We start from the raw sequence: 21,172 nt of genomic DNA, 5'->3' as shown, positions 1-21,172 counted from the left end.
ATTTTGAGCATTCCTACTCCATCTCCTCTCTCCATCTTCCCCCCATGCAGTCGTCGAATCTTGAGCATAGGTACGGCAAGGGAACAAACTACGTCAGACTTTTGTAGTTAGATAGGCTAGGCCATGATGATGTTGATGATGAAGATCTTGCGACAAGCCTTGCCGTCCTGGGGTGAGCCTCTCCTCCCCCTCCGGGATAGGATAGCCTATTAGGTACATAGGTAGGGAGTTAGGTGGAGGAGGGTAAGCCGAGGCAGGAACTAGAAATCACTTGGCATCCTTCTCGCTCCTAGGAGATTTCCCCCACAGTTGAGTCGTTCAGGAGTTCTTGGCTTGCAATCTTGATTCGAGAATCCAGAACGTAACGGGTGTACTCTGGACAAATATCGTTGCCAAGATTTCCAATGTTTTGGTGGAAGGAGCCAAAATTTGAGGTGATCTTGCTATCCCATTCACACTGACGCCATCAATTTTTGGCACCAATTCCTGGAACCTGTCCCGGGCCCAAAGACCCGGCTTCTTCATGTGTTGCCGCGTCACGTAACCTCCTTCAAGGCCGTCCGTGGCCAAGGAGGCCCCGTTCAAGCGGGGTCTTGATCGTAAACAATAATATTGAGATCCTCCCTCCGTCGACGAAATGATGGACCGGAACAGCAACAACAGTGACAGAGTGGTCGTGGCTCCGAGCAATCCGGATAACTCTCTCATTTCCAACGTACCTATTGAACTTGTGAGTGCAGCTACCTCGGTGGGCTCAAGGCTAGGGGATCCGGGCAGTCCCAACGTGTACGTCGAGCCAAGTACGGGTGAATTGACTTCCGTGATTCCATCCAGTGTGGTGGGCACTCAGTCCGGAGGTCTCCAACTCACCACCATCACGGTTGCAGTGCCCGGGCCATTAAGTCCCAACGACCCGGTGCTACTCCAAGCTGCGGCCGCTGCGGCTGGACCTACGGTCAGTCTTCCCACACATCCGCTCCCGCCCACCGTCTCCGTGTCACTTCCAACCATGCCTGCTCTCCAAGAATCTACTCTGAAGTGGAAGTACGAGCAAAACAAAGACAACAAAACCAGTAGCTCTTTGGTGAGTTGTTTCATGGCTTTTTTTAAACACACTTTGGCATGCGTCCTTCAACATTTTCCTGCCCTCAGCTCAGTGAATTAAGGTTTGAAATATGAAACCGAGGAAATTCATTTTGCTCATCTGGAAGGAAAAATGTATGAAGGGGAGGAGGGACGGGCACGTTTTTTTTCTCTTGACTTCCTGAAAACGTGGAGAGAAAAATTGAAATTTGATTTCTTCAAACCGTTTCCTTAATTGCTCAAGAAACTCGAGGCCTAACTTGTTACAAGGAAAGATCAGAAGTACTCGGTATATTGATTGTTGTGCGAATGAACTCGAGTCCCTTGAGGTTGTTGATAAGGCCTACGCCATACGAAACAACAACATAGGCCGATGAGGGTTTTTCAAGCCCATCTCTCTCTGTATGTGTGTCTCTCTTTCTCCGGGCCTTATGATGCCCAACTAGGCTTTAGCGGAGGGGTCTGCCTCAAAAACTGTGACCACAAATGGTCGTTGGACACTTAACCCGACAATTAACACATATAATCATTGACGTCAGGGATGCCATAGTTAGACATCTCTCCAATAGCTTGACGGCCAGAACAGCACAGGAAGCCTTTGGCCGTTGTATTCCTTGCATTCCTTCCAAAATAGAGAGGAGAGGTGTGTCCAAATATGATGGTCGGCAATCGGAGTGAGCACACTGAGGATTTTTAGAGTCTCCCGCTGCCATTGATGGACTTCATGCGGTGCGAGGGTGTCGACTTCTTTGATCGATCACCTCATTTCATAAACATTCGAATCCATCCACTCAAAATAAGTCTTTCATCTGGTGGAGGGTCGATGGATGGATGGACGGATGGATGCTTGCTTGCTTGCTTGCTTGCTTCTTTGCTTGCAAGCTTGGTTATTGCCTGGTTTGAAGTGAAGTGGAGGTCACACACGTGAAGCCCAAACTTCTTTTCCCGTCTCTTCCCCTTTTTGAGGGATTATTTTCCCCCTGGTCGTCTGTCCAGGGTCGCAGGGAATGCTCATCAGTATTAAGAAATTCTTCGTTTCGACAATTGTCACATGGGCCGACAATTCGATCCATCAGACCTTGAACGTTTCAGAACCCAACCCCGTTGGACGTCAGAGGTCACCCGGGACGATTTGAGAAAGTTCATAAGCGAACATTTGTGAACACTCGCCTACCTCGGGTTCGCCTTCGGCAGATGCCCTCGTTGGATGGCGAATTGAGATTGAGAACACATTTGTTATGAGATCGGGACCAATAAAGTCTGAGAAATTGTGTTCCATTCCGGTCCATATGGTCAAATTCGTGGCTCTCACGGGCTCTCCATCGAACAACTGGCCATTTCCTAAACAGGGTTAACATCCAATTCGCGACGTCGAGTCCCGGTCTCACTGAATAAAAAACGCACTCTCGATCACAGATTGAAGTATTATGAGTTATGATCTCTTGTCAAACTGTTCAAACCCAATGACACTGAATTCAAGCAAAAAAAACAAATGGGATTTACGACTAGTGTTTTCAGCAGTATTTTTTCAACAGTGATCAAGAGGCATCCGTCCATTCAGCACTGTTTGAAGTGATAAATTTTCCGGAACCCCGAAACGTTGGACCCGGACCGCCTTTTATTCTCTGAATGACTTTTGGATCCGGTCAATTGAAACTGAAAATCACAGCTCCCGATTGAGACAAGTGGGATCTCAATTTGGAACAGGGTTCTAGAGTGAGGGGAACTTGGAGCACTGTTATTCACTGCAAGTGGAACCAATCGAGTCCTATTTGAACAAGTGCGTTACGGTATATCAACTGAATGAAGTAATAATATGGGATCAAGGTTCATCTCATTGTATTTGCAACCAAATGGGAAAAATCAGGCTACAATCCAATTCATTGTTTCTATGACATGCTTTTTGGAAACGTAAATTGTTGGTAATTGAACCACTCCTGGTAAATATGGTGGCGTGTGGGTGGTGGACGGCCAGGAGAGTGACCTAACTCGAAAAACCAACAATGTTATAGGGTTGGCGGGAATAATGAGTTGGAGTTGTAGATTGATAGGATCGATCCCGGACGCGAACTCATCATCATGAAGCTGGAAGCTCCCTCTCTCGTCCTCGACATAGCCTTCGCCATGGTCGTCGGTGTTGTAGTAGTCGTCATCGTGGTCTCGTTCTACCGATGGGTATTTGATGAATCAGCTTATTCCCAGGTTGCTTTGGTGTGCTTGCCAAGAAATCCAAACTTGATGATCAGAGGAAATGATATCCAAATTGAGAGCACAATCAAAGAGATCCCCCCAACAGACTGACACGCACTCACATCGTACTTATACAAAGAGTCCCAAGTAGAAAATGCATGCACCCGAGAAGATCTGTAATGGCTTCATTCTTCATTCCATCGTGTGTTCCAAACAGAAATTAGAGTGAGAACGGACCACTTCACCTTGGAAGGCGAGAAGAACCGATGAACCGACGAATGGATGGATGGATGGATGGACGGATGGGGACTCGAGACTTGAGACTCGAGCCTCGAGCGAGGGTAACAAATGATCGCTCGTAAATCAGTGTGCTCCACAAAGGTGGAACAAGCCACCATCTGATTTAAAACCTCCCCCTCAAAAAACGAGTGTCCCCTCACACCACCTCTGGCTCTCTCCTCATGAAAGTCATTCCTAGGTGGAGTTAGTGGAGATGGTGTTGGGTGGGTGGGTGGATGGATGAATGAGGACACCCAGATAGAGACGGGACAGAGTGAGGTGTCAAATGAGGGTATTTTCGGGATATATCTCCTACTTTTCGGGTGCCGAGAGAAATGGCCACTCTTTAAGGGTGACATGCCATGATTCACACTTAATCTGGGGGTATTACTCGAATATGAACACGAGGCTTGATCGGGATGGCCTCTGTCGGGGGATCCGCCATTCGATAAGGGACCGAGATAAGTACCTTGTGGGTTACAACAATATGGACGAACGGACGGATGGATGGATGGAAGATGCAGTTTCGGTGAGTGAAACGAAATTTCCAACGGGCGGGTTGAGAATTTCTTCCTTTGACGGGTCTTCTCTCTCCGTTTCTCAACCCTTTGAGTCACACTTTGATGGGGTTTTACGGCCTTTCTCTCATTTTGGACAGAGCAGAAAATCTTGGGGGTGACGGGAAAAGCTTTTGCAGCCGTCGCACCCAAATTGGGCGTCCGCCCTTTGTACCCCTTGAGTTCTCAGATCCAGATTTGGCATGGACACCCGTCAAAGCAGAACACCATTTAGGAAATTGCATACATGCATCCATCCATCCATTGGTGCACCGCTCGCCAGTCGGTCTGCTTGTCTATCGGTCTGTCTGGCAACAAACCCAACAAATACCTTCCACCGGTACCACCAACATTGTCCGATTACTAGTACATGAGGCTATAAAACGCAACACTTGGCGAAAACACGGTCCTCGGATGAGGGCATTGAACTAAAAAGAGTAAAAAGAAAGACTTAGCAATAGAAATATCATTTCTTATCTATCTCTTTAGCTTGCTTGCCTTTCCTTCCCTGGGTAAGCAAAACTAGATTGATTTTTTCCCGCTGACATTTGGTACCTTAACTTGTCTAGAATTAATTGCGAGCCCTTTTACCTGTAAATACTTTTATGTGGTCCCATCGCTAATGAGGCAAAATGATGTTTAGAGTGTTCTTGACCATTGAAGGCCTTGGTTTCAAACAGTACTTGGATGCCAATCAACTTTTGGAATTAAGATAAGATTTGGATTAAGGACAGCTCACTTGGCACCCCACATCCTCTCCAGAGAGTCCGTAGAGTAAAGCTGCATCTTGACCTTGTAACCACATGTGTCAAGTGCAATGCGACAATCAGCAACAATTACAATCCAACAACGTCCAACAATGGACCAACAGAAGCTCCAAAAGGGCTGATCGTGTCTCGAAATCTGTCTGGATATTTTTTCCAGTACTGCTTGAGCCGTTACGCTTGCAAGATAATTTGTAAAATAGTCTTTTTATCGTTTTATGACTGTGCGACTTACTATTTTGGATCTTGCCTCGACTGTCTGGCCACCGCACCGTCCGTGCATGAGTGTGATTAGAGCCTAAGAAGGGTTGTTGATGAGACCCCAAGGATGTCCACGCAAAGAGCTTCTGGTGGCGTGCCAGACAACTACAAGACTTGCCCATCTCCAATGCACTCACACTCACTCCCTAAGTCGACTCGTCGCTCAGCCAAAGGTGCATACTCAATTTTTCGACACCGTTGTTGCCCGTTGCAACGTTGCACCGTTGCACCCAACCGGAGATGGATGAGAATTCCCGACCAAACTAGAATGCTTGCTAGAACGGGTTGTTGTTGTTGTTGCTGTTGCTCCTTCAACAACACTCCTTTATTCTATTAGAGGCCTCATAGTTCTTTGTTTGGGGATTAAATTAGATTTCCAGTCATCTATCCATACAAGGAACGGTTCATTTAGCGTTGTATTTTTAAAAACTGTCACATTAGTACTCAATATCATGCTAAAAATAACTTTTTAGTTGAAAAAAGCCATTTTCAGACTTATTTTTCCTCTTTTTGAACAGACTTTTTGAAACCTTAGAAACGGTCTTTGTCGAATTGCTTTGTATCTTACGTTTTTAGTACTCATTCAGTTTAGTAATCATTCAGTTGCTGCTTAAAGGAGTCATTTGGAAAATGAAGACTTGTTCATGAATTTTGTCCCCGGTGGGGTGCATGTCAGTTCATGGTTGGTCGGGCCAAACTCCCCGAGTTCCTAGACGCATCTCAAAAGGCATTTTCTTTGGCTGTAAAAATAAAGGTTTTTCCAAATCAAATTGCTCTAAGCCAGCCAAAAAGGAGTTTTCCCCCTGAAATCACTGGTATTATTATTGTGCTTATTCTCAAAGACTGAAAAAATTAATCATCATTATTCCTGTTTGATATAAGAAATCATGGGTAGGTTTTACCTTATTTTTCAACACCCAAGTTCGAAGCTAAGTAATAACAGCGAATATAACAATAAAACCAACAGTGCTTCACAAAAGGGCTCTCCAACTCTTTCCAACCTCCTCAAAGATCATTGAGGCCGGTCTAGGGTCCACTTTAGCACTGAGCTACGAAGCCCTGAGTTTTTTTAATTGCTATGACGAGCCATCGAGTCTTTGATCAAAAAAAATCTTTACAGCTAGCATTTTCACGGTCAAAATATTTCCGAAACTGCAACGAACTTTTATGGGCCTTAATTCTGGGAGCACAAAACAGGTTTATGGATGGGACTGCACTTGGGCCTGCACCAATCCTTTCAGTATCGTCCTTTGGAGAAGTCCCAACGTATTTATGGGTTGACATTTCAACTCCTCGTAATAGGCTATTATCCTCCAGAATCGTCTTTTTTTTACTCTTCTCCGAAGACGAAGAACCGCGTTCATCGATCTTCCATTAATTAATTACCCGACGGATTGGAAAATGACCCCAATGATTTGGGAGGCGACTGCATCTCCCATGGCGAAACTCAAATAATAAAGCCCAGATCTATCTCTTGATCAGTGGAAAAATGTTTCTCATCCCGCCTCGTCATTCGCCTGAAATTAAAATTCCATTTTCCAGCACGTTAATTAAACATTTTTTTCTGATTTCCCTCCTCAAATTTCAACCCAGAGTCGAGAATCCGGAGATTGATTTCATTGATGAAGTCGTCGTTCTGCTCTGACCTGAAACCAGAGCGCCAATCGGCTAATTCCCTTCTTTCCTCGGAGCCTCTCAAAAGTGTGTTTTAGACGGCGGTTCCGGTTTTTGTGTTCTTCTATGTTACCATCCTCCCTGAATGACGAAGTTGGATGCAAATTTTATGAGGAGCTAGTTTTATGACAAAGCATCCAAGCTCCAATTTGCGTCGAACTTCATTTGTGCGGATGTACGGTACAGCAGGACAAAGCATCCAAGCTCCAATTTGCGTCGAACTTCATTTGTGTGGCTCATCTAAATTGCCACTTAGGACCTGCTACCAGCTTTGTTAAGTCATATCCACGTGGGAGAGGCTCCTGCATTCACGAAGACGGCTATTATTATCATTATTATTGAATGGAGGCTCGTGGTTTTGAGCCGAGTCAAGTAGATGGGACTCTGGAGCATGTTTGACAGATGAAACCCAAGACAAACAAGATAATAAGGAATCTTGTTCATTAATCAACCCAATATTTGAGTCTCAAGTCATTCTAGAGCATGATGTAGGCCCTCAACCATACATGGTGGAGCCTCATTCCGACGGATACACGCATCAAAAAGCCCGCATTATCCATTTCTCGCAGCCACGTGTTAATGAGCTCTAGCGGCTTTGGTTCCGGTCGTATTCGTGTTAATACTCGTATCATGAAATTGAAATTGGAGATGTGTTCTACTTTCGAGCCTCTTGAGTGCTCACTTGTTGAGCGACCGAATATGACTTGGTAGCTTGTCAGATCTGAAAGACTTTTCACAGCAGGACGAGGAGACCACTTTGATGAAATGGCATGCGCCATCCTTCGTCAATCTACACTAAGCTGTACTATGTAGTATGTATGTATGTATGTATGTATGTATGTACGTATGTACGTACGTAGGTACGTATACCCCGGTCGGTGGGTACAAACACTCAAACCGCTACTAATGGAAATATCTGCATGAAATGGAGGAAGCAACTCCTCCTCCTTCTCCTTCTCGCAAATGGGTTCAAATCTCGAGTTTTGTTGATATCTCTTCATGAGCTCGCAGGGGTTCGGACTCAAATGGAGCGTTTTGCATCCCCGCTCTGACGGAGGGTATTTTTCAATCCGCCACCATATCAAGCTGATATGAATCGAGATTGCTTGACATCACAATGAGCCTCTGACCGAGCGGGTGACTCCATTACATCTTCACACTCGGACACATTGATCAGTAATTCCGCTCCTCAAGATGAGGTTGGATCAAGAGACTTTGAACGAGAGCAATCATGTGTGTTATGGCATGACAAGGTTTAAGCATTGTAACGCCGCAGTTTGTGTGGCAACTGGTAGCTGAAGAAAAAATCAATCATGCCTCCGTAGTAAAATGATTTGCATGCTTTACTGATTTGTTTTGTGACGCTTTGCGAGATGCTATGGATTTTGTTTCCGAGTTTGTGTATAGTTATATAGCATATTTTTCATAGTGAAGTGCTAAGGATTCTATTCTAGGTAAGAAAGTCCGCATAAAAAGAGAGTATAAAGCCATAAAACGATGATTTGAAGTAATTTTTCAGCAAAAAGCACATTATAGTTAAAAGACGTGGGAAAAAGGGTTCTTTTGCAGATGTAATGCAGAGAACCAAGACTCAATAACGTCAGCATATTCGAGACTGCACGTTATCCATTAGCTGAATTGAGCGACACAAAAAAGCCAAAGGCACGAAAAGGAGACACAATTATCTGTCGCTATTGGCTCCAAGTGACAAGAAACACTAACACATTAACGCCTTTCTTATTTTTCCCATTATCTTCCACATCGTTTGTATTGATCCGTCTTAATTATCTGTCTTGGTTTCTTTGCTACAAATGATCTCTGACGACAATTGTGTCTCATACTGTACTGCTTATACGCAGAGTTCAGGGCAAAACAAAAAGGCTACGGGGATGAGATCGATTCCAACGTAAACTAGTCTGGACCTCGAGGTTTTTGTCAACTTAGCCAAACGAATCACTTCCTCTGTCTCTATTTCGATGGGGTTGGGGTGTCTCAAACAATGCATTCCCATCCAACCTCCAAAAAAGGCTTCTGAATCACACATCTTGAAACGAACTCAAAGTCCGCTTAGCCTAATAAATTGTATCTATTTTCAGCCTGCTTGTCTGAGTGTATTTGCATTTGTTACACACTGAACAATCAAAGAACTGCCAAAAATAAATCTTGACCCTCCATGCTTCACTAATACACCTTCCCAAAATACACTAACAGGCAAATATGAATCGGAAGCACCCGCCATCTTAAGATCCGAGAATGCGCCTGAAGCCTAATCTTAGGGCTGGTGGACCAGCGAGTATTTAAACAGTGTTGCCGTTTCGGAAGAATAGAGATGTCTAAGCATAAGTTATGACTTACGCCCAGGTAGCGACCATGAAATATGTTTCACATACTTGAGGGGAGGTCTGCGGGTGGCAGAGAGACCATCCTCTTCGCCACCACAACCACAAGCGCTGACTGAACAATTCATTCGAGGCATAACACACACACATACACACGCACTCGCACACATCTGGGATCTGATATTTCAGGTCGTCTCTGATGTGTTTATTCCAGCAATGATTAGGCATATAAAATATATACTCCAATATACATCGGTCATGAGGCCATAAATAATGAGTGTGATGCAGTGAGCGTCTGCTATAAAGCATAAGCGGGGATAAGATGTGATTTCCGATGACAAGAAGAGGAGTAGGCCGTCTTCGTCTTCTTGCATGGTTGGATTCCGGCATCCAGAATCAAGAGCACGACTTATTTTCCATCCATGATTTATGGCGGCTGATGGGTCGGCAGGGTCTTCCTTCTGTCGTATTGACTTTGGGACTGGGCGAATTCGATCGCACCTCCATCATTGAGATATGGATATATTATTCAACTGACGGTCACCTGCTCTGCCGCAGAGGCCTGATGATTGAGCAAGATCGTTTTGACCTCGGTTCTATCATCCGGAAAGGATATAGAGTGGATCTGCCCGAAGTTTTTCCCCACAGTGTCGGTGGTGTTGTGACGTGAGATCATGCGAGTGTGCGCTGCAACCACTATAAGGGCAGATTCGGCCATAAATTGTGGGATTTTTTCCGATTATAGATTGGCATCCTATAGGTTTGACTTTGAACATCTTAATTCGTGTGCAAGTCAAGTGGAGGAATGTACCTACGTACGTACGTACCTACTTGAGGCGAATGAACGTGGGTCTTCGTGTAATCTATTTCCTATCCTCTCGCGAACACTTTCTTCATTGCCCCCAGAGTGAACCCCACAGCCCATATGACAACCATAATTCACTCAAGCCAAAGGGATGTAACACACACACACACACACACCTCTCAGATGGACGCCCAAGCCCGCTTGTTTTCTCAATGGGTAACCCAAAATAGAATTAATCACAAAAGGCGATTGATTACCTCGATCGTCCGTCGCCAAGCATTATCATCATCGGAGCAGAGTTTCTTTCTCAATAGCTTCAGGAGCTGACCCGATGAGTTGAGTTCCTATTTGCTCATCAGGATTCGTCACACTAAATGCTTGCCTGATCCTCTGCTAGAAGGTTGACGAGGGTCAAGAAGTTGTAGTAGGCCCACATTCTCGGGCAATTGTGTCTTTGAAATCTCCCGGGAGAGATGTCGACAATCCGAGCGGACAGTTGCCGCCGACATCAGAGACGAGGGGCATTCATTCAAAGGTAATTCAAGTCATGTTTCAACTGTCAGAGAGCCTTCATCCGGGATTAGTTGTGCTGGATTCTCTTTCACTTCAAGTACGCAAGTCGAGGTGGTACAACAAATTCGCTTGACTCTCCGTGCAAGATTCGCCACCTTGATTTCTGCACGGAAATGCCGGCTCTGACATTCTCGAGAATCGCCTTCAGAGGCTCTTCTACCTTGGAGACGGTCGAGTCTGAGGTCTGGGATCTGGGAGTGATGGAATTGCTACTTCAAAGCAGGGAGAGATGTCCAGGCCTTTCAAGACGTTTTGATTTTGACCCTGTGGAGTGCAAGAAAAACGGCCACAAATCCGGTCCCACAGTCGTGAGCATAGGACGGGATAGGGTCGCTTTGTGAGGCCGAGGTTCTTTTGGATTTTTAGATTGGGTTGAGTGGAAGTAGGCGAGTGTCCTCAGCATCTATGCACAGGTCTGGTCTTGTTAGCTATGTGCTAATTTTGCAAGCCATGGCTAATCTGCTTAACATTTCTGAGTTTGATGTCCATCGTGGTGGCATTTACCAAAGCGCATACCCAATTCTCATAGTCCATCATAACCAGTGTTGCGAATTGGAACGGAGAGTGTTGCTCTGACAAATCACGGCATCATCCGCGGGAATTAGGCTGAGTCTTAAAAGCTTTTAAGCCACTCACATGCACTCCAATCGTTTTGGCATTAGATGTGGGGTCACTCCTGTGAGGCTTTTAGCAGAGATCAAGCATTGACCAACATATTTCAGTAATGTTTCATGAAGTGGGTAAAGAAGAGCATTTTACGGTATTTTGCTAAACTACCGACAACCTTTTCACAACGCGTTTCCCCCAAATCTCATTGCCAATTTTTCCTGGCCCTGGCAGTCATCTCATCGATAACGAGCGTAAATTCTGAGTCATACGAAATTTCGCATTTAAACTCAATCTCAAACTGGCAACACTGAAATCGGATTAAAACGAGATTATGCTGCCTGAAAGGGCGACTTTAGAGCTCTTCATCTACGACTTGGGACACTAATTTAGTCAGAGTGTGACTCCGTTAAGGTAATCTCTCCTTGAATAGGCACTCATTAATTATTTCCAATCAGAATTATTATCATTCTAACGTGTTTCATTCACACGAGTACGCCCTGAAATCTGGGATGTTGGTATTTTCTTCGTTTTTTTGCGCCCTGGGTTTGTTCCATTTTCGACATGGGGGGCATTCTTATTCATGGCTAATAGTTATTCTAGGTTACAAGAAAGTCCCGGGAACTGTAATCACCAAAATGGATTTGCCATTAATAACAGAGCTGGGCCCATCTCTTTGGGTATGGGTACAGTGATGGATGAAATCAAGTTAAAAAGAGCGGCTTGGAGGCTCCCTTGCAAATTGCATACTTTTCTATTTGGTCACTTCACAATCCCCCTTTTTTGCTCCATTCAAAAGAGAATGATGAGAGAAAGAGAGAGATAGAGAGAGATTTTCTTCCTCGCCATCATTCTGCCTCCAAATCTTCTTTACTTGCAACTCCTCAACTAAACAGGTTAGTCCTATCCCAAAAGCCCATTGAATGATGCCCCACACAATGCAAATAATTCAGAACTCAATAAATGGTCAAATACAGTCAAACCAATGGCACATAATGGATTTTGCATATATTCATTAGACCCGCCGTGGCTGAAATAAATCTGCGGCCACTTTGAGCTTGCCAAGCCGGGCCCGAAAATGTCCCGAGTTTGCGTTTGTGGTAGGCGGAAAGTGATGGAATAGTTTGAGATTTGTTTTCTCATGTCTCGTTCGTGGTGTCTTCGAAAGTATTCGCCCCCACTTTTACTCTCGTTCGACGACCGTTCTTGACATGGCCTGGCAAAATCGAGCCTTGTCAGGATGATCGGCGAAAGCTGGAAATGGTTTGATATGGGTCGGAAAATTCCAATTTCCCACACCGTTTTGTGGTGGGTGTCAGGATGAATTGGTCCCCTCATCAAGATGATCATTTTACCACTAGCTCCACCACCCTCAAACTTGCAACTTTGCCGCTCACTCAAGATTCATTCCTCTGAGCCCTCTGTTTAGAGGAATTACACACTTTACCTTGTCGAGAACGTCGCATTCGAAACAAATTCTTGAATCACCTGCGAATGCTTCTCCAATGGTTGTAGACCTCTGGCAGAATGCACTTTGAGGCAATCTTCTTATTCTTATCATGCAAGACGGTGAGAACCGATCGAGTCCTCTTGAAGCAGAGGTCCACAGATTTTGGGACGTAATAATAGTTTAGAGGAACCAAGTGAGTGCGAGGAGGAGTGAGCCTGACGGATGTCTCCTCATCTACATATGTAATATCACGGCTTTCAATTTGATTTTAGCAAGATTTGATGAATCACTCGACCAAGCCAAGGTGAAGAAAAAATAAAATGTCGAAACACGTCCGTTGGAGGGGAAAAAAGCAAAGTTTCATAACGCCATGTTTACGCTCTGATATCGGACTCACACGACACACTTTTACACTGCCACTACTTGCTACTTGCTACAGCTAGTCAGTGGAACCATCTGGCGGAGGTTGATGGTGTGTTTAGATGCATTAAGAAGGGGGGGGGGAGTGTTTGCGTGTTCGAGCTTTTAAGAACATATTTATGGATGACATGTTATCCGTTGTTGTGTGGGTAGCACACTTTTACAAGCATCATTGGCTTTGCTTGACTTCTGATAGTGAGGCTACTCACATCTCGCATTCAACAGCAGGATTTTTGCTTGCTTCATACACGAGCTCGGACTTCCAGCTCAATTCCGAGATTAGCCTATCAACTCGAGATGGCTTTTTTGAAAGCTCAAATAGTCCTTGTGAGCAAGTATTTGTGGAATGACGCCCTACTTGATACTCAAGAAATATGCCAGGCGTTTCATCACAAAATATAGAGCTACTTCTATTGTTGGTTTGATGTACGGATTTTTATTTTATTTTGTGGAGTGGGAAACATCGTGCGAAAAGGAGAGCAGCGCTCCCAGGATCGAAGACACTCATATAAATGGCCACTTGCGGTTGAAATTGATCGAGCAATATTTGTTTAATGGTTCCTTCCGATAATGTACGTGTGAATTGCTCACACTAGCCTGTGGTCTTTTTTATGACCGAGAGAGACGCCTCCCAAGAATCTATAGGTTTCTCAAGGAATACGATAATCTGCCGCATTTTGAATTCCATCCTCATTCATTGATTGCCCCTGCCACAAGAGCTTGACTTGTCAGAAGTGATTTCCCCATTAACATTCAGGCCCAGCCCATCCGCCATCTTCCACAACACAGAGAAGCACCAAGCTCAGCATTGGGAGTTAGTGGGGAAGAAAAAAATCCGATGAAGCAGTCGCGTACCGGTTGTCACTATTGCGTGTCAAGTGGTTGTCGCTACAAGATTCTTGCCACTTTGATCACTGCATGAAGGGAATTCGTTCTTGGTACCACGTCCGTACTCCTCCTATCCATGTGTGCGTACTCAGATCAGAGAGCAAGTGAGAGAGAGGCAACTCGCACAGATAATGAATTGGTTTACCTCTTCAATCCCAAGGTCATCCACTCTGTACTCACTCATTCACTCAGATGGTGGCCACCAAGATTCGGACAAAAAAAGTTGGTTTCATTCAAGTGGATTTGGTGGTGGTGGTTAGTAGAGGGGCCTTTGACTTGGACCACAGGCCATCATTATCATCGTGATCATCATGGTTAGTCGTGTGCATGCACTTAGGAATCGCAGCAACATCTCTCCTTAGGCCTACACCGAGGCATCCACGGAGCAAGAGCAACAAGAGGCAACATCATTGGTGAACGAATAATAATCAATTGTACCTGAAATGAAGAGACAAACACCACATACCACACAGAGAGCCATCATGCCACACAAGGACTTGTCCATAATTCGATGAAAATCCATGCGTCATTGATTGAGATTGGGGAAAATGACACGGTTAACAACATACAGTTCGTGAAGGGATTTCAGCCAGTAGGGTAGGTCGCAAATCCCAGAGATAATTTCTGCCTAATTTGGCAACGCTGAGCTCAGTGATTGCAAATTAAACGAGAATGTTAATTGGAATTGAGGGGCTTCAAACCAAGGATGGTTAATGTTCAATTATCTTTCAATAACCAATGAATGGACCGATTCTGAGGAGGAATCAAGGATAAGTGCAGAAACTGAACTAGACTCCATACGATACAAAGAGAGTGTGCTGTACGTACATTCCCAATCAAGCGATGCAAAAGTTGGGGAGCACTTGACGGATGACAACAAAAACCTGGAGCAGAAATCATTTCCATTCTCCAGATTGCTAGCCGCCAAGAACTCAATAATCTATCCTCTGACAGTTCCACTTGTGAATGGGCCAAGCGAGCTGGCAAATGGGCAGAAATACAATTACTTCTAACACCAAAGCTATTTCAACTTTCTTTATAAAGATCGTTACATCTAATGGGATCCTATCTCCAGATTCATTACTTTGAGGACGTGCTGAGACATGCAGAGTTTCATGCAATACCTCCCACACCCCTTCAAATCGTATCTAACAGCACCATCCATGAAGGGATCAGAGGAAAACCGAAGATGTTTCAATGGTAACGCCTTGTACTCTTTGCATCTAAATTGTACTGATTCAATGATCTATCATGAATTGGAAACGGCTTTCAGATGTTGATTTGAGTGATATTCTCTACATGGATGGAGGAAGGCCCATGCTTTGAAGGGAGTCTCATCTCATTTCTTATGCGAGGCCCTGCTTCCTATCTAGACAAAAGGGTTTGCTGTGATGGATGGCCAGCTTGATTTTCTTGGCCACTTTTTTCCCGTCGTCGCTCCCCAGGTTGCTTTGAAGCCACCGAGCCAACCACAAATGGTTTGCTATCGCCTATCCACGGAGATATTCGATCTAGTACTGAAATTGTGCCCAATAATAATTGATGGGAGAGAAAGAGAGCGAGACGAGCGAATGGATGTACAGAAAAAAGCTAATTCAGTTTCAAGAGATAAGAAAACCAATCGGGTCGAAAGTCTGATTGAACCCGTAAACACCCCCAAAGTCCACTGAAGAGTTCGATGATTGTCAAGTAGAGGACGAGACCACGGCAGGCATTGGTTATTCAACGGTAGCAGGATGTGGGTAACGACTATGAAATCGTCCATTAGAGCGACGCGCCACCATGTCAGCCTGAGGCTGAAGAAGTGGTAAAAAAGAGCCACAAGTGTGTCTTAATTCTACTAATTGTGCTCCCCGAGGCTAGTCAAATCAGACGCAGTAATTTGAAGCGTGGCCTCCTTAAAAGTCGATCAAGACCTCGGCATCATCAGATCTCCGGAATTGAAATTGATTTCTTTTGCCATTGCAGGACGAGTTCCATCCTTTCATTGAGGCTCTGTTGCCGCATGTAAAGGCATTCGCATACACGTGGTTCAACCTCCAGGCCGCCAAGCGAAAGTATTTCAAGAAGCACGAAAAGCGAATGTCGTTGGAAGAGGAGCGAAGATGCAAAGAAGAACTCATGGTAAGCAGCAATCCGTGCCCAATCACCACTCAGTCACGCAACATCCGAGTATGATTGTTCAGTGTTTAGTCATCACCCAATGGGTAGAGAGAGGATGTCATTTCCTTCTTCTTATCGTTGGTAGTCAGATCTTCTGCCTTGATTGACTTGACGTCGTTCGGAAGACAGCGATAATCCTTTTCCATTTGGATGGATGTAAATAGAAGCAAACACCATCTTGTCCTTCCACGTAATTAATTAATGCTGCTCGCTCTCGTCTTCGTTCTCGGATTAGTTTCCTTTCACTGATTTCCAAGTCTCTCTCTCTCTCTCTCTCTCATCCGATACTGCGTCATAGATGTGGTGATAGTAGCTAAAAGCATCTCCAAACCCAAAGTTTTATGTTCACTGCTTATGTAGGTAGGAAAAAAAAGAACCTCGACCTTTGTAGTAAGACGGAGGATGGTGTTGGTATACTGTGAGTTTGATTTTTTCAGTACATTTTACGCCGGTACAAACTATAATGACTACTGGCCAACTCCTTGCTCTATAGATTGATTCCAAGATGGATTTTTGAGCCACTGAGTGAAATGAACTCAATCTCTTGCATTATTTGTCGGTTTTCAAGCATCCAGTTAGTTTGATGAGCTCAATGGTTTCCGACTTATGTAGAACAAAAATGGTCCTAATCCGTTTTTCTGTGGACAGACAGAGATTTGAGCCCGTGATGCTTTTCTACGGTGGACATATCCACCCCAAGGTTTTGGATGTCCACTCCTAATTTACATGCCTGAGTCATGTTCATTAGTCTTGTCCCTCTCTGTCGACTTGATGAAGAAGTTATCATCAAACAAATCCTTCTCCAACTCTTGCCGTGTCCCCTAGTTGATCAGAGTGAGCCGCGTTGAGCTGTCCCTTGGCATCATTAGCCAAAAACGAGTTGGACGATGGGGAGCTTCGGGAGCTTCGGAAGCTTCAGAAGCCCGTACATCCGCCTTGGCCGTATCGTTCAATGATCTATCATGAATTGGAATCGGCTTTCAGATGTTGATTTGAGTGATATTCTCTACATGGATGGAGGAAGGCCCATGCTTTGAAGGGAGTCTCATCTCATTTCTTATGCGAGGCCCTGCTTCCTATCTAGACAAAAGGGTTTGCTGTGATGGATGGCCAGCTTGATTTTCTTGGCCACTTTTTTCCCGTCGTCGCTCCCCAGGTTGCTTTGAAGCCACCGAGCCAACCACAAATGGTTTGCTATCGCCTGTCCACGGAGATATTNCTAATCTCATAAACGTTGAACGGTCCATTTAGAGCCCAAAGGCTGCCATGGGTCCAGATTGGTCCTTCCACGTTGGTCGGGAGTGCGAGAGCGTGCGTAGCTCGATGGTCCGAAATAATGATCTCATTCCAACTAATGATCGCCAAGTCATTCCCTGATTGATCCTAAGAGAGATTTGAGAACTGTCTCTTAATCTGGAGCTCAAATCTAGCACCTGCCACTTGGAGACTTGCGAGAAAAACGCCATGTTCCCTCTCTGCTCTTCCGTGGAAAGTTTTGGGCTTTCGATGGAAATTCGAACTCCCATTTCCCACCGCCCTTAGCGAGGGCCATCACAATTTGATTTGACTTGGTGTAATCTAGGAGATAATCAGTGTTTATCACCTCTAATAATATTCAAAGGGCGCCAAAGACCTCGTTTTCCCCCCAATCTGACTCCGCCATTCCGTTCCAAATCCAAATAAACCCCTCAAAGTTCCTCAGACGTTCGCTCGCGCCTCTTCCCATTCAAAGGAAAGATATTGGGCAAGAAAATTTGCATTGCAAATCTGGCTCCCCACTCACCACCTGTCCATAGATGATCTGAGTTGGGTGGAAAGCAGCATTGCCCCATTCATTGTGGAATGATTCCCACAATGACGAGTGTGGTGCGTGCGGCCATTTATGGTCAAAGGCAGGGAGCGAAACTTCTTTGGCCTTTCTCCGATTGACTCGAGGGTCTTGAAATTGAGGATCGAATTCGGGTGATAAGCAGTAAGAAGTCTTGAAACCAATTAAATGGCTTTCTTCGATCCTCACCAATATTCCTAAGCTCGGCGTAATCCCCGTCATTGATCGTCGAACCGAACTTGCAAAAGAACTATTCGCCCCAAAAGGGTTGGTGGAGAAAATCACTTAGCACTTGCCAAGAGCCGCTGAAACTGATTGAACGAACTTGGATTGCTCGAGATTTTCCAATCCTTTGAGCCGAGACTGATTTGTATGTAAATGTTGTCGTCCTCGTTCTAGGCTGAGAAACCAGAGGTGAAGCAAAAATGGGCCTCCAGACTGCTCGGAAAGCTCCGAAAAGACATTGCTCAAGAGTGTCGCGAAGACTTTGTTCTCTCCGTCACTGGAAAAAAACCCGCCATGTGCGTGCTCTCCAACCCTGATCAGAAGGGCAAGATGCGGCGGATCGATTGTCTGCGTCAAGCTGACAAGGTACGTACATCCAAGGCTTTTTATTAACATAAAGCAATGTTGCTTATCAGGACTGATTTTCTTGCAGGTCTGGAGGCTGGACTTGGTTCAGGTCATATTGTTCAAGGCTGTGCCTTTGGAGAGCACGGATGGAGAGCGATTAGAGAAATCTCCAGATTGCCTTCATCCCGGGCTTTGCGTCAACCCTTACCATATCAACGTCTCTGTTCGAGAACTGGATCTCTTCCTAGCCAATTACGTCAACTCCCATGGTAAGTTCGTTCAGACGATGGATATCAATCGAGGTTCGTGTGCCTTTTTGTTCTCTTCGGAGGTCTGTATCAAATCGCGAGATGATCAAGTGTCCCAACTGGATAAATACTGATTACCTCAGGAACGCCTTTGTCATGTCACCCATGTCGGTCGACGAGGAGCGCACAGCGGGCTTGCCTAAATTTCATTATGATCCACCCGTGCGTCCACCCACTGACTGGCTCATTTGGGTGTCTGAAGCGTCTTCTCTCCTTCATCTCCTGGTCGTCATAATGTAATCTTTGATTCGCCACACATGGCCATCGTCCTCGAGGCTGTGGATCACGGATGGATCTGCAACGATTGTGGGATCTCCGTTCCTTCCTCTGAAGTGGTGATCTAATTTGTCAAAGCCGCTCTTTGGGTTACTCCCACCGTGATCAAGTGGTCAGTCATGGACATAAAAACATTCAGTGAAGCATGCATAATCAGTTCTTTGAGGGGAAGTTGTCGCAAATGGCAGCAGACCCAAACTGATCTCAAATACCGCCCACTGAAATGGGAACAGAACCCACCGACCAAGAAGGGATGAGTCTGGATAGATATGGGTGTGTGTTTATGGAGTACAAGGCAAGGTACCCAGACCTCGAGCACCTCGAGCTCTTTTTCGACTCCAAAGACTCTGTCGTTCCTTCTTTTCGTTCCTCTTGGTTCGCTTTTCTTGTTTCCCCATTTTCCCAAGTGAGAGACTGATTTTGGCAGTGATGAAGCATTGAGCCAAAGATGGCTGATTCAGTCAGATTCTCTGCTTCGCCAGACATGAGATCAGTGTTGGAAAATATCTTTTATTGAATTTTTCTTCCTTGACTCAGAACGGCGATACAATGGAGGGTGGGTTTGGGTACAGAGCATATTGAATTGAGAAGTTCATAATCGGTCTCGAATAAGATGGTCAGGTTTCAATATACCAAAGCAGAGCAACCTCAAGTATGGCGTGTGGAAGGAAAGGGCACAAAAAGTATGGAACATATCGTTAGTATCTCTTGTTGTCAAAGAGAGGTAGGTAGTGAAGTCAGATCTTTTTTGTTCGACTTTATTTCCCTTCCGAGAGCATCTTCGATTAATCTCTCAAACGAGCAAAGTCATTTGAGAATTGCTTCTTGATCCAAAGATTTCTCAAATTGTCAACACCTTCATTCGCACCAGAATTGGAATGGAGGACGAGGCGTGAAAAGAGCGAAGAAAAAGATGGAAGGAAGGAAGGAAGGACCCCTTGGGATTTGCCACTTGTTTAACGCCCCGGGTCTGAATGGGGTTTTCTAGTTGGAATTGGCGGGAAAGCCATAAAGTTAATAAAGCGACAAGATCCCCCGAGATTGGGAACAGTTGGTCAATTTAGTCCACTTCCCGTCAGTCTAGGCCCTTGCCGTTTCCACGCATCCCCCGCAGCCAAATAGGGAACGTATCTCCATTTGATGGGACTGAAGCTCAGATCCCTGAACTGAGACGAACCCTGCGCTGTCAAATCGTCATCACAGAGATAGTGAGATGAACCCAAGAGATGACAAAATGACCATCCCGCAAATCCGGGCGAGGACAGCGTTGATTGGGGAAAAAACTTGTTGTGGCCAACTGCCTCGCTGACAATTACCCAACTTTGTGGGAGTCATCCCAATAAATATTGAGGGCCAAGCCAAGTCAGCCGCACGCACGCACTCGCCCGCTCATCTGTACGCAAGAGTTTATCGCCAGATGGGGAAAGATTTTGAGCCAGTTGGCCGGACTGGATGTCCGCCATGAATCCGAGGAAGATATAGATTTTCCAAATCAAATGGTCCATGGCACACATAACTCTTTGCAAGCATTGAAATGGGCATCTCGCATCCCGCTCTCTCTCTCTCTCTCTCTCTCTCGCTGAAAACGGGAACAATTGATGGACGGGAACGTTGGAACGACTCCATAGACATATCGCATTCACCAATGAATGCTCCTCGTTCACCAATCCAGGATCTTCTGTTTAATTAGATGCCTGACATCTTGGTTTTGAATGCAGGGATCAGTGTGTCGTCGCTTTGGTTCCCATTCATTCCTGTGCCACGTTCCTCCGTTCGCTCACTCGTTCATTCTTTCATTCCGTCCTCTATTCTTTGCGAGTTCTTGCTCTGTCCCCTTGAATACTAGCTGAATATGGCTTTTCTGGCGAAGGGACACGAGATGATCTCGCTTTTCACAATCCTCTCTGTTGTTCTCTTTCCTTGCTGGAACTCTGATCTTGTGATCCCATAGTATTCAAAAGTCACGGATCTGAAGTCCCTGGGGTGTGTATGTACATGTGGGTGAGAGAGGAGGAGAGAAAGAAAGAATGAAAGAGAGAGAGTGAGCACGAGCTCTCGTCTGGCGGAGAACAGGGGGTACAACGACTGTTCTTGCTCCATTTAAAAGATGAAATCAAGTGGAAATAAAATGATCT

At 45.2% G+C, this 21,172-nt stretch overlaps 1 protein-coding gene and 1 long non-coding RNA gene across 6 annotated transcripts in view; one reads left to right on the top strand and one right to left on the bottom strand.

Annotated features, from left to right (window-relative positions):
- The first annotated feature begins 324 nt into the window (after positions 1-324).
- Positions 325-21,172, top strand: part of LOC131893057 (nuclear factor 1 A-type-like) — a 33,575-nt gene continuing 12,727 nt past the window's right edge. For 2 of the 5 annotated variants that reach the window (XM_059242979.1, XM_059242978.1), the window contains exons 1-4: positions 331-1,084; positions 15,858-16,013; positions 18,280-18,471; positions 18,539-18,722. In XM_059242979.1, the coding sequence (XP_059098962.1) occupies positions 638-1,084; positions 15,858-16,013; positions 18,280-18,471; positions 18,539-18,722 (979 nt within the window). In that variant the 5' untranslated portion in view covers positions 331-637. Of the gene's footprint in view, positions 1,085-10,400; positions 10,488-15,857; positions 16,014-18,279; positions 18,472-18,538; positions 18,723-21,172 lie in introns of those variants that run through there. The other 3 variants (XR_009374632.1, XM_059242980.1, XM_059242981.1) reach the window with 3 other exon arrangements.
- On the bottom strand, positions 2,906-5,073 carry LOC131893059 (uncharacterized). Its single transcript, XR_009374633.1, has 2 exons — positions 4,383-5,073; positions 2,906-4,021 (listed from the first exon to the last, which is right to left on the bottom strand). It is a non-coding gene; the product is annotated as an uncharacterized LOC131893059 (long non-coding RNA).

This window comes from Tigriopus californicus, chromosome 2, assembly GCF_007210705.1.
Source record: "Tigriopus californicus strain San Diego chromosome 2, Tcal_SD_v2.1, whole genome shotgun sequence".
NCBI classification, from domain to species: Eukaryota; Metazoa; Arthropoda; class Copepoda; order Harpacticoida; family Harpacticidae; genus Tigriopus; species Tigriopus californicus.
This window is presented reverse-complemented; position numbering and strand designations above follow the sequence as displayed.